The sequence below is a fragment of the Varroa destructor genome, unplaced genomic scaffold, assembly GCF_002443255.2.
Source record: "Varroa destructor unplaced genomic scaffold, Vdes_3.0 BEIS01000005.1, whole genome shotgun sequence".
Taxonomy (NCBI): domain Eukaryota; kingdom Metazoa; phylum Arthropoda; class Arachnida; order Mesostigmata; family Varroidae; genus Varroa; species Varroa destructor.
In genome coordinates, this window is record NW_019211458.1 from 3,877,396 (window position 1) to 3,890,789 (window position 13,394).

The 13,394-nt window shown below is 38.9% G+C and overlaps 1 protein-coding gene across 1 annotated transcript; it reads left to right on the forward strand.

The window, feature by feature from the left end:
• Positions 1–46: 46 nt before the first annotated feature.
• Positions 47–12,670, forward strand: arm (armadillo). Its single transcript, XM_022807737.2, has 7 exons — positions 47–194; positions 2,870–3,091; positions 4,702–5,774; positions 5,929–6,078; positions 6,439–7,204; positions 7,506–7,784; positions 10,738–12,670. Exons 2-7 carry the CDS (start codon positions 3,004–3,006, stop codon positions 10,959–10,961), a joined length of 2,580 nt encoding a protein of 859 aa, XP_022663472.1. The 5' UTR covers positions 47–194; positions 2,870–3,003; the 3' UTR covers positions 10,962–12,670.
• The last annotated feature ends 724 nt before the right edge of the window (positions 12,671–13,394 follow it).

A 13,394-nucleotide genomic window follows, 5' to 3' on the forward strand; every position in this document is an offset into this window, starting at 1 on the left:
TTTTCGAACTCATTCTTCGTCGTGGCGCAGCAGCCCGGCCCACGCTGTGACGTCAGCTGTTGTTTATAATTCCTTTGATGTTTGCCGACAGCAGTTCAACGCGAGCACCCAGCAGGAACCGAGTAGTTTGGGGCTCAGCTAAACCCGCAGAATTTCTGCGACCCGAGCGGCTCCGAACATCCTAACGTTGTACTGTAAGTAGAACTAGATGATTTGCATTATTCCATGTGATACAGCTATCGTTGCACCAAAAGCATTCTATGGTAAACTTATGACAATTTAGGCTACTTTCTTTCACACCCCGTAGGCCTAGTAGCTATGCTTTATGAATTGTTATGCAAAAAAGCAACCTGGTTATGAATATCTGTATTTGCTGGGCACCGTATTGAACGAATAACACATGTGTGAGCAGGAATCTTGATACTGCAGAGCTTATGATGTCTGCGGAAACTGAGCGATGTTATGATTCGCAACCTATTCAGTAGTAACTCAAATAGCAAAATAGAGTCTCGACTAATTTAAAGGTGGCTTGTGTTTGGTTGTGGTGTATAAGAATTTATGTCGACCTCTCTTGTCTTGCAATCCCGATAGATAGATAGATTATTGCAAAGGCTTATTACTAATAAGTTATTTTTGTTTAATTTGCCTCCGACGTATGAAGTTCAAGTCTAACCGGCTTTTACTAAAGATATAGTACCTTGAAATGATTTGTTAGTACGACAAAAAGCTATTCGGTAGTTGCCGCTGCAGTAGGGTAAAACTTTTTATCTTTTACGACGATAGTCGTCTTGGGAAGCCCATGATTTGATGCTTTGGTTGTGTGTGTATGTGTGCGCGTTTAAGCAACAGGCCTTGTAATGCGTTATTATCTAACTAAGCAAGTAGTGGTGAATTGAGTGACCTGATACTTCTTTCTCAGTTAATATCAGCCACTACAGCTACGGTGGTAACAGCGACCCTAGTTCTCAAGTAACAATAGACGGCAACAGTGGTTCACGGTGTTATAGTCCCGCGTGACAATTAGAATGACTTTTATTGTGCTTCTGCTTCATAGTACCCCGTCTGTGTTGTTAAATCGCTACGCTAGGCACTTGAAAGTTGCAAAACTTCTTCCTTTATGTTTTTGTAGACGAATGTACTCAAATTTATCTATAAATAATTACTAGTTGGCTTATTAGAATTCGTTCATTCTAAAGAAGTACTCAAATGATGCCAATGCACTCGGCAGATGCAGAATTTCGTAGGATTTTTTATAGTTGCTAGTTGCTGCTATGAAAATCTGTCGACACAGCGTCGGCATTTTCAAATTCTAGTAAAAAATTGTCATACAAATTAGGATCCTGAAGCTATCAACAATAATGAAAGGATTTTGATTGGCTAAAGTTTCCTCCGCTTGTATCTAATAGAACTGGCTGTCCACAGTTTTCTATTAATAAAAATGTGCACTGCATTTTTTATTTATGCACGAATTCTGGCTTTTTTAGCCTTTGCTTTAGTGTTCAAAACATTTTTTAATTAAAACTTTATGGTAGCTTCGGTTTAAATCAGTAACTGATAAATTCAGTTGCGTTGGAGTTTGAGATTTTGAATTAAATGACAATTTTGTAGTTTAGTTTCTGTTCTCATACACGTAAACACAAGGTACTCGGACATGCCTTCATGAACTTCTGTGAGAACCTTCTTATGATTTAAACGAAGCACAGCAGCTGTAGCATTCATTGGTGTACTATTTCTTCTGAGCATCATTTCTTTTAGAAGAACTTATATGGGTATCAAGCGAGACGCTAGCGGTCTATATCCTCTAACATTAGTAAGTAGTTATGTGATTTGTACTCAGGCGGCCTTGGATGAAAGAAATCTGACGCATGTCATTTTATTTATACGTTAAATGAGACTTCATACATTTTATTTTTATTTAAGGACGATTGTAGAAATAAACGTTCATTCAAGGAAGTAAAGTCTCTTGCCTTTACAGAATTAGCAAGTTTGTATTTTTGGCATTGTTGGGGATCACGGACAGACAGTCGATATGGATTGAAAAGTATTTCATGTATACCAAAAAGGAGAAGTTGATTCGATCGGGGGTTGTATGAAGAGTCAATAATGGTTGAACTAAGAAGTTTAATTGCGAACGTCGTCAGATAACTCGAGCTTAAAATAGCGTCGGACTAATTTGAACCAACATAAAAACAATGTAAAATAATTTGTTATACTATATATATATATATATATGCTTTGTTATTCATAGGACAAGGATTGCATTAAAAAAATTTAAAACCGCATTAATAGCTGCCAAGCATGCGTCCAACCAGTTCAGAAAAGGAAATTGCTACATATACACAACTAATCTATTTCAATTGTGCATGGTGTTGTACATTGTGAACATATTTCCGTCAAAGATTATCAAAAATGTTCATCTTCTAACCTAATAAAATCTTCTAATCTAATAAAAGTAAACCAAATCGAAATTGAAACATGTTTGAACGCAGTGAACATGAAACAGAACGCAGTGTTGTTTTTTGTACAGTTAAAACGAATGGAGCAATATTAAGCACATAGACTCAGAAATGTATGTCGACAATGTGGCAACGAGTGCTAGCTATTATTAGTAATAATATATCATACATCAGTAATTTTGCATTTGATCATGATAGGTCATATTGAACCGATTGATCTTTGCACAAACTATTCGCTGCACGTAGGTTTTTATAGCAAGAAGCATCTTCAGCACATCCATTAATTGATTGATTATCCAATAGTGATAGATTGCAACGATTACTATCATTCCTACTGTGCCTTTTACAATTGATAGATTGATAGTTTATGTAATTAACGTAGATGATTCTCACTAGAAATTTGTTCATTCCAGATTGGATCTCTTGTCTCTCGTCATATTCGCCCGCTTGCGTGGCTGCGGGTTGTAGTTCGGCCGTGTCCTTCGTCACGTACCGAGTTTATTTTGTGGTGCTTTCCATACAGGTGCCGTATACTTGCAGATCCACAATGAGTTACGCTCAGCTACAGCCGCAGGCTCCACAACCCACAGCCACAGGCAACCAACAACGCCAAGCTCAACAACAGACGATCAACCGTGAGTACACCTATTTTAAAATAATGTACATAGAATAACTGCTTGTATGTGAAATGATAGGAGTCTAACGGTAGAAATCGGTGCATCAAACTAAAAAAAAAACTGCTGAATAAGGACAAACGAACAGTATAGACTAACTGAATAATATGAATCGTTGCTTTTGTCATAAAAACATTTAAAAAAGGACTTTGTTTACTCTATCAAGGGGGCAAAAGAAGGAAAAACTATTCAAGAAATGCTACTGTAACGTACATCATAATCTGGTTTCCTCAACGAGCACAACGATGGAGCATATATATGTATAGGTAGCCAAAAAGATGTTGGAGGTTTGTTTAACCAGATGACTTTAAAGTCGCATATCTCAAGTAATGAGTCGCGCCGGGTCGGCATTGACGTCGTTTGAAAATTGGGATTTGACAGTAGTGACATGCTAAATCGTTGGAGTACCTTTGTTGAGATGTAAGAAAAATAAGTAAAATTTCTGTGAAAATTCGCTATACTTTACATTATACTAGGATAAAGGTACAAATACTGCCTAGACACAAAAATTTGTGGATTAAAATGTGTTACCGAAAGAAACAGCTCAAAGGTAGTTCAGTCATTTCCCTCCTGAAAATGTGGATCCAAAAGATATGTCTCGTAGTGATCGAGCCTTTACGAAGGAAAATGATGAAATATTGCGAAGGTTAAGCAAAGCCATGACCTCGCCAAGAATCTATATTTTATAACCAAACAGTTTTAAACCATCTGAAGAAGCCGGTTTGAAGCACGAAGTTTGGATTCCATATTAACTGACGCAAAAGAATGTACCAGATTGTATTACTATTGTCTGCAAAACTTTGTAGAACAACGAAATCGAGCCTTTTCTAAAATGTATGATTGCTGGAAATGAAAGGTGGACTACGAACAACAGCAATATACTAAAAATGTTCCCCGCATTTTGTGGCAACCAGGGCTAAGGCCAAAGGTGATACTATGTGATCGATGAGATCGGAAAGCAGTTGTGCATTACGAAATGCTCTCGCCTGGCAAACTGATTGTTTCAAACCTATAGAATTAACACGATTACAACAAACAATCAAAAAAAAAACAGACAAACTAGTAAACAGAAAAGACATCGTTTTACACTATGAATATACATTTTAGCTACTTCATAGAGAATTTAGATGGAAATATTAATGCGTCCACCGTGTAGCTCGAATCTTGCGGCATCAGACTACTATCTGTTTTCGTCTTTGAAGAACTTTTAAATAGTGTCAACTTAGTTTCAATGGAGGATGCAAAAATCGGTTGTCACAATTTATCCTTCAAGATCAGAGTTCTACAGTGATAGAATTATGGTGTTACTAAAAAAATGGAAGAGGGTCATCAAATAGAATGGCGCGCATTTAGCTTAAATATTAATGTTTCAAAATATAAAAAAATGTTTGTCTCGAATATTTAATACAGACATGACGAGGAATCAGCTATCGGTAATTAGGTAAAAATCTATAATAGATGAATAGAACAATCCATATTTGTTAATGTTTTGTTTAATGGTGATTTAATTATTGAAACTTTTCCGTCTTCTCTCTCTCTCTCTCTTTCTTTGTTTGGCTCTGTCTGATCAGTCTACGGAGGGAAGGGCAGCGGAGTGGGTTCCGTGGTGCAGTCGGAAGTATCGCGAGAGCAGCAGACGGTAATGTGGCAGCAGAATTCGTACCTGGCTCACGGCAACACTGGTTCGGGAACCGACTCAGGTATCCAGAGTGCAGGGCCTCTTTCAGTGGCTGGTGGTGCAGAAGACGGAATGATCTACGATTGGGGTGACCAGAGCTCGACCGGAGCCATTAGTAGTAATTATGGCGGAGCTCCAAATACGGGAGATCAGACCAACAGTAGCGTCGATGAAGTCGGTGCTCAGCTGAGTCAAACGAGATCACAGCGCGTTCGCGCTGCCATGTTTCCCGAGACCCTCGACGAGGGAATGGATATACCCAGCACCCAATACGATCCAAGCCAGCCAACTGCTGTTCAACGACTATCAGAACCTTCACAAATGCTACGTCATGCCGTAGTCAACTTAATTAATTACCAGGACGATGCTGACCTTGCGACGCGGGCCATTCCAGAGCTAATAAAGCTGCTGAACGACGAGGATCAAGTAGTTGTCGGGCAAGCAGCGGTTATGGTTCACCAGCTTTCGAAGAAGGAGGCTTCTCGGCACGCCATCATGAACTCCCCGCAAATGGTGGCGGCCCTCGTAAAGGCCATGGCTACTTCGAATGACCTGGACACGACGCGCAGCGCTGCCGGCACCCTACAAAACCTCTCGCAACATCGGCAAGGTTTATTGGCCATTTTTAAATCTGGCGGTATTCCCGCGCTCGTCAAACTGCTCTCGTCACCCGTGGAAAGTGTGCTTTTTTACGCTATCACGACCCTCCACAATCTGCTATTACACCAAGATGGCAGTAAAATGGCAGTCCGGCTAGCAGGAGGACTCCAAAAAATGGTATCACTGCTTCAAAGGAACAATGTCAAATTCCTCGCGGTTGTCACGGATTGTCTACAGATCCTCGCTTACGGCAACCAAGAATCGAAGTTGGTCATCCTCGCATCTGGAGGGCCAACGGAGCTCGTCAGGATCTTACGATGTTATACCTACGAGAAACTGCTGTGGACCACTACGCGAGTGCTCAAGGTTTGACTACGCAGTATACATACTCATCTATTTATGCTGTCCGTGCTGCTTCTTATGTCCAATTCTTTATGTTCTCATCCTACATCTATGCGTTATTACATTGATTTGTTTTAGATTAAAGTAAGGTTTTTAATGTATTTCTTGTGTATGACAGGTGCTATCCGTGTGCTGCTCGAACAAACCGGCAATCGTGGAGGCCGGTGGAGTGCAGGCGTTGGCTCAGCATCTGAACCACGGTTCGCAGCGCCTGGTCCTCAACTGTCTCTGGACACTTCGCAATCTTTCTGACGCCGCCATTCGTCAGGTATCGAGGTTTTAAAAGGAAGGGTAATACGATTTAGCCGACCGAGATAGGAGTTATCGAAAGATGTAGGCTATTAGACAGTGGTTTAAAAGGTCTTTAAAAATATAAGTTATTGCTTCCTATGATTAGATCTATCCTTGCGCATGCAGTAAGTATCATATACTTGTGCCGATAACAAGGGACCCTCCGTTCTGGCTCCCTTCGGGTTGAGCCGTATAGTGGGTTATGAGGATGCAAATTATCGATTTATGTGATGTAAGTTACGAAGCTTGACATTTTATAATATTGTTACTGTACCTTGCGTCTGAGTGTTTATGATATGCTTCATACGGCCTTCTTTTATTGTTGATTGATTTTTAGGACAATCTGGAACAACTGCTTCACAACCTGGTCGAGCTACTAGCTTCGCCTGACATGAACGTAGTAACATGCGCTGCTGGTATTCTTTCTAATTTGACATGCAATAACCAGCGTAATAAATCAATTGTATGCCGCGTGCAAGGTTGCGAAGCCCTTGTACGAACGGTCATTCAGGCAGGCGATCGCGAAGAAATCACAGAACCAGCAGTGTGTGCACTGCGCCACTTGACATGCCGTCACCCTGAGGCCGAACTTGCCCAACAAGCAATTCGACGAACGTACGGACTTCAAGTATTTGTCAAGTTACTGCATCCACCTGCACGGTGGCCACTTGTAAAGGCAGTGATCGGACTGATACGTAATCTGGCTTTATGCCCTGATAATAACGCGCCTTTGCGTGAGGATGGGGCAATACAACGTCTTAGCCAGATTTTGCACAAGGCATTCGGCGATATGACCGCGAGTCATGCAAACGGAGGACCGGCGCCCCTCTGCGACGGAGTCAGCATGGAAGAAGTAGTCGAAGGTACTGTGGGGGCTATGCACATCTTTTCCAAGGATCCCAGCAATCGTCCACTTATCCGGTCACTGCATGTAATTCCTGTATTCGTGCAACTCCTCTATTCGGATGTCGAAAACGTGCAACGTGTTGCGGTCAGTGTACTCTCTGAACTGGCAGCAGATCGTGAAGGCGCTGACCAGATAGAAGCTGATGGAGCAACAGGACCGCTCACTGAACTATTGCGTTCCGGAAATGAAGCAGTTGGTGAGCTTAGTTTTTAAATTTTTTCATACTGGTAGTTCGTTAATATTAGGTCAGTTGGCCCTTACTTTCTGTCCGCAATTTCCATATCCAGTTCTGTCTGAGCATTTTTGCACGTCAATTGGGATTCATTCTGCATATTAATTTCACTTTCCTTCTTTCAGTATGTAGACTACATATAAATTTTTCAAGTAACCAGTAAACCGTATGTATATATCAACGTGCCGGATGTAATTATAGTAACGTGACGTGTAAATATATAGAATATAGCACCTGACAGTGTTTCTTGACCTTTCTATTTCAGCGACATATGCAGCAGCAATTTTGTTCCGTATGTCAGATGACAAATCTCAGGACTATAAAAAGAGACTTTCCATGGAACTCACTGCGGGTCTGATGCGGCCAGGTGAGCACGGTACACCTCAGCCACCGCATGTCGATCCTATGGACATGGGATTCGATCCTGACGCGTATAATCCCTCCGGAATGTATCCTGCGCCCCCTCATACCGCTCCAGGAGGACCCAGAAACCCCGGCCAGCAGCAAACCAACAATAACAACAACAATAATTATGCTGCTCAGGGTGAGGCTTTTGTTTTGAGTAATAATCTCTAATTCATTTAATCACGCTTCTGAATTTTAGATCGGACGTTATCGTCTTATAGTCGATTTAGCAAAACAAAACTTCAGAAGTTACAAAGCTGACTAGCTGGATTCAATTAATACGTACTCAAAATGAAATCATTTATTTTTAGTTATGGTTTATGACGGACAGAAGCTAATAGAGCTATATTTAGCAACTAAATACATTTGAATGAGTCAAGCGTTGATCATTCAAAAAGTTTAACAAACAATAAAAATATAATGCAGCGTTTACTTTTCTTCGATAAAAACATTCCTAATAAGACGATACTATTCAAACAGGTTTTAAGTTACTTTCGTATTCTCTCCATCACGAAACAGCTGTAAGCCCTGTGGGGAACGAATAGCAAGTGGAGAACTAAAAAATTCAGTTAAGGAGCACGCCAAATCCGCTGAAGTACCCAGTATAGTGCTGAAGTTGATCCTGGCATATATTTACTCAATACGAATAAGATTAAAAGTAGCTTTGCTTTCAAGACCTGGGGGTCTCCGGGAAGATAATTTACACCGAAGGATGGAGTAATATCTAACTCAATAAAAAGCAGTAAGAAGAATAAAAATTATTCATCTCGTTGCTTCGGCTGCTTAAGTATCGATGGTAGACGAATAACTGAAATGCTAAATGAAAGAGTATGACGAGAGACTAGATATTCATATCGTGTCAACAATATACCAATTATAATATATAAGAATTATTATTCTATTGCCAATATTTAATAGACAATGTAATAATAATAATCATATCTGAAAAAGGCTAAATAACCTGTGGATGAACGACGAGTGTATATGTGAGTATATGTGTGTTACCTCAAGTTTATTTTCCGGTAATATAGCAATCTAATTGAATTCAAGTCATCGATGTCAGGTTTACCGCGCAATCTTATTTTTTCGGGCGTGCCCATTGACTCCACATTCAGAAATATTTATAGATAACATGATTATAATTGTAGAACAAACGTTCTTTAAGTCTATGGGTGAAGGTAACGGCGAGATATACCATATAGAGATAAGATATTATATATATATATAGGCTGGAGACAAATCAAGTCTCTTTCAGTGAAAGTGGATCAGACGTACGCATTATCTGCGTTTCTGGAAAACTAAAAATATGGGTTGAATAAATTGATTACGTAAATGATATAGAAAAATGATGAAAAGGTAAAAGAAATAAGAGATGTCACCATCGTAGTACATTGCACAGGCACCTCACACTCTTGTGCGACATACACACGTTCCCAAAACCAACGGCACCATTAATTTTTTCGCAATGAGAAATACAGATCTTCTTACAAGAAGTTATCATTTTTACATCGATACAGGTACGATTGTCCAGGTTGTCCAAAATAATAGACAATAAAGAATGGAATGCAAGAAAGAAAGGTTTGACCAAAAATGTAGAAAAAGGCATGCAAGTTACACGTTACCGGGCTAACTCTCAGGGTTATTATAATATAAAGCGAGCATTACAAGGATCAATCGAGCCAACTAAAACTCAATCTCTGTCTATATGGTATTCCCTAGTGTAAGAGATCTTCTACAAACGCAAATAGACACCTCTGTCCGGTACAGTGAGTGAAAAGACGGTGAAGTACATAAAAAAGGGGTAAATATAATTCCTTATTCCAGAGAACAGTACGAATCGCTCGCTAAATAGGAATTAGTAATAACACGATCAAAACAATGAGAAGTGCGAGTAGCACAGTTTATATTGCAAAAGGGGAGGATTAAAGATAGAGTCAAGGGATAACACATACACACACACAATAAGACATGAAAAACGATCTTGGCGAGCGATTAAGCGGCGAAACTAGCAGAGTTAAAACGCGTGGCCAAGATGTGGGAAGCGATTAATAAGTGTCAATTACTTGAGACTAAGAAATGCTGAATTTTACGATAGGTATGTAGCGGATGTCAAAGAAGACGATAATTATTATTATAATAACCACTGACAACGAGGCAGCGTGAGGAAGAAGGAAACAAAAGAACTTTTTTGTATATGTGTGAGTGTGCATACATGTAACCGTGCTACAGTCAACTCACATCTACGAATTCCGGAAAAAGTCCACGAAGGAAAGGAACTGTTTGCTACTGAACGCTTCTCGAATGAAGAAATGCGAATGGCAGGCAGTCCAATGTTCTCGTATTGTACACGCTCGCAATTGCATGACTAACCTAACTGAACACATTAGACAAAAAAAACTAATATTTTTATGAATGTTTGCAATGCTGCGAGGAGCGCTTCTGAGAGGTAAGAAGCTATGAGGGTGTAAAGCTAAAATATTTAGGCACTTAGACAAGATAGTGAGCTTCTAAAATGCGTATCGCTAAAAATCATTAGTAGATTTTGCAAATCGGTTTATCAGTTTAATTGCTTATAAATCAAAAATAAAATTAATAAACCTTACTTGTCAGATACTATTTTATAACAGTTTTTATGAAGTAGTATGTTGGATCCAACTGCCTTGTGCGTTTTTGCATCTGGGTAATTAGAAAAGGATTGTAATTCTTCTGAAATGCTCCTGTATTATCAGTTATTATTAGTACCTCAATAAGCGCGGTATACATTATGAGAACAGCGTCCATTATTGGACAACAAAGAATAATGGCAAAGACATGCAATAGGTTTACGGCGGGAAATGCATAGCTTTTATTTCAGTTGTGATACACATGTCAGTCACGTGATCCTTAGTTATTATGGTGACATATCTTCTTTTGTCCTGCAGACTGTGTAATTCAGTGGGCTGGTACCACAAAACACTTCACGATTTGGTATGAACAGGAGGGGTCTCATCGTGAAAATTGACTTGTGTCAAACTCTCGCATGTAACTAATATACGTAGGTCAGTGTGTTAATTTTTTAATGATGGTTGCTGTTTGTTGCTTTGATTGTACAGGTTATCCAGTCGACACACAAATAGCCATTAACTCTATGCAGACTTTGGACATTTCGAGTTCCCCTGTGGCGACACCGCACGCCGCTCATACTCCATTAAATAACTTCCAAGCGGGACATCATAACGAAGGAATGGATTTAGATCCCAATTACGACCACGCTGCAAATCCATCGCCGATAAATTCAGACTCCCTTAATCCCAACTGGTACACCAGTGATTTATAGAAAGCGAGTCGAGTTCTTCTTTAATTAGAGGCACTAAAAAGCACAAAGGGGTGTCTTGTCACTGCTTGATCTTGTATGTTTTACAGGTATGATTGTTCTATGATTTGCGCTATTTAATGTTTACATAAGTGTACGATGTGTATGTTTTCCGCCTTACGTGTGCTATATTCTATTCAACAGCGTTTGTGCAACGCACATTTATGTATTCTTTTATGACTGGTGCTAAGTGCATTTGCACCGACCGTGCTCCAGAAATTCTGTTATTCCGTTGTGTAATAGGTCTCAAGCGATTAATAAAATATTACATGCACTAGTTGAAGGATTACCTACCAGTTATTTGTACTTCGTCCGGAATCTAGGTCCAAATATTTGCTAAATATAAATTACTGATGGAGTGATAGAACAAAAAAGAAAAATCGTGCGAAAAATAAAAAAAACCATCGAATGGGAAAAGAAGTGCTGGTTGATGATCATTAAGTTAAAACGAATTAAATTACGATTATGGATGAGTGAATGGTGGTGTAACTATCCATCAGTGCGTGATTGCAATACCACAGCTTGGAAAGGTGAGAAATGGAGGGATATTATTATTATTCTGAATTACTTTAACTACAAGGCGCACACTGGGCCCGTCCGCGATAGTGGACGCTTGAGCTGCAGGCACCTTTTGCTGGAGAGTGGTCAACATCAGTTGCAACGATAATGTAATCAAGTGATGACTTTTGATGACTCCATCAAGAAATGTCTAATTATGGTATCATGTTCAAATGATATCACATTGTTCACACTCATGGTATCTTTTGCAATTTTGTTTATTTGCACAGACTTCGTATACACAGCTATAGTATTATGTTCAGCATTTCATCAACATTGCTTCAAGTAAAGATGAAGGAAAGAACGAACGTTATATACTATAAAAACGCATATAATTAACGACAAACTGAACTTCACACTCACCGTTATTGTGCTTTTCCTCTGAATTGTTATGTATTTTCTTCAGCAGGTTACAGGTCCACGTTCGGTATCTTGGTTATCAACATGGTTTAAGCTGTTTTCATGAAATCAGTTCAGAGATGTAAAAGTACATCCAAATATATAAAATGTATACTCGAAAAAAATTTATTGTCGTAATACAATTTGGCCAAGGACTCTGCTGTACCTAGGCTGCTTATTTCTTCCATTATCATTATACATTGTAACGACAAGCGGCGTCCAATGGCCCGGTGATTTCAATGTTGTATTTTTACATACGAATTTCGTCTCTCCGCCTATTTCACTATTTCTACGGCGGATTGTTTTTATTGCATTTAAGCTGTTTCGCAAAATGGTACATTTGTGGCGGTACTTTGAAAATAAAAGATACACTGCAATTCAAATATGGCAAATCTACATATTGGAAAAACTATGCAATACGAGAACTGTGTGCGGGTAAGATAACGATAAAAGCTACGAACAGGTTAGCAAACAGTGTCTTCTCCTGTGTAGTTTACTGCGAATCGCACGAAGTAGATGCTACCGCCGTCTCGTAAATTGTATGTGTATCAATTGTCGATAGCCGCCAACCGGCCACTTACAGACGGTAACCAGCAAATCTGCTATGAAAATATAAAGTTTTAGCTGCACACGACTGTATGCATACATTATACACAACAGCAAAAAAATGCGCATACAAATAAATATGTTAATAAACATTTTATCCCAAAACTTAATGGCCGTATTGATTTGTAACCATACTTTTTATACGTATTGATTCATTGATAACTTATCACTAACAGAAAAACTTTTTAGTCTAGAAGAAATACTCTTTTATAGGACTTTATCTTACTATTATCTGAGTAAATTTATTCGAAACCAGTGATAATAGTTACTGTCTTTTGTAAGAAGGCTTCATAGTATTTTCTTAAAGATGTCTACGTTGTCTTTCCTTCCCTTAATCGAGTACGCTATCTCAGCTATCACGTATTTTTAATATAAAAGCAAAAAACATTTGAAACAGTCTGTCTTTAACGTAAAACTTTTTGCTACAATAACCTCGTTTCCGAGCTTGCCTGTCGTAAGGCATGGTCTAGGATAAAGTTTGTGTGTATGTATGTACATATACCCGTTAATCTAAAAATCACCCAAAAAATAAATCCACAGCTTAACCGGTTTTGCCTGCATATGATTATGTTCGTATACAAAACCTATAAAGACTTTCAAACAGCTCACTATATTACAGTTCGATCTTCATAATATTATATGAATAAAGAATTATAATTGGACTGACGTGATGCAATATGAGATTCCATTAAACAAAGGGTCTGACCAGTAGATTGATTCATTTAGCCTATAAATTACACCTGTTACCTATGCGTAGGTAGTTTGTTAGTGGTATTCTTGTCTGCGTAACATACAATAAAACATTGATGGACATCAATTGTACAATAATAAACT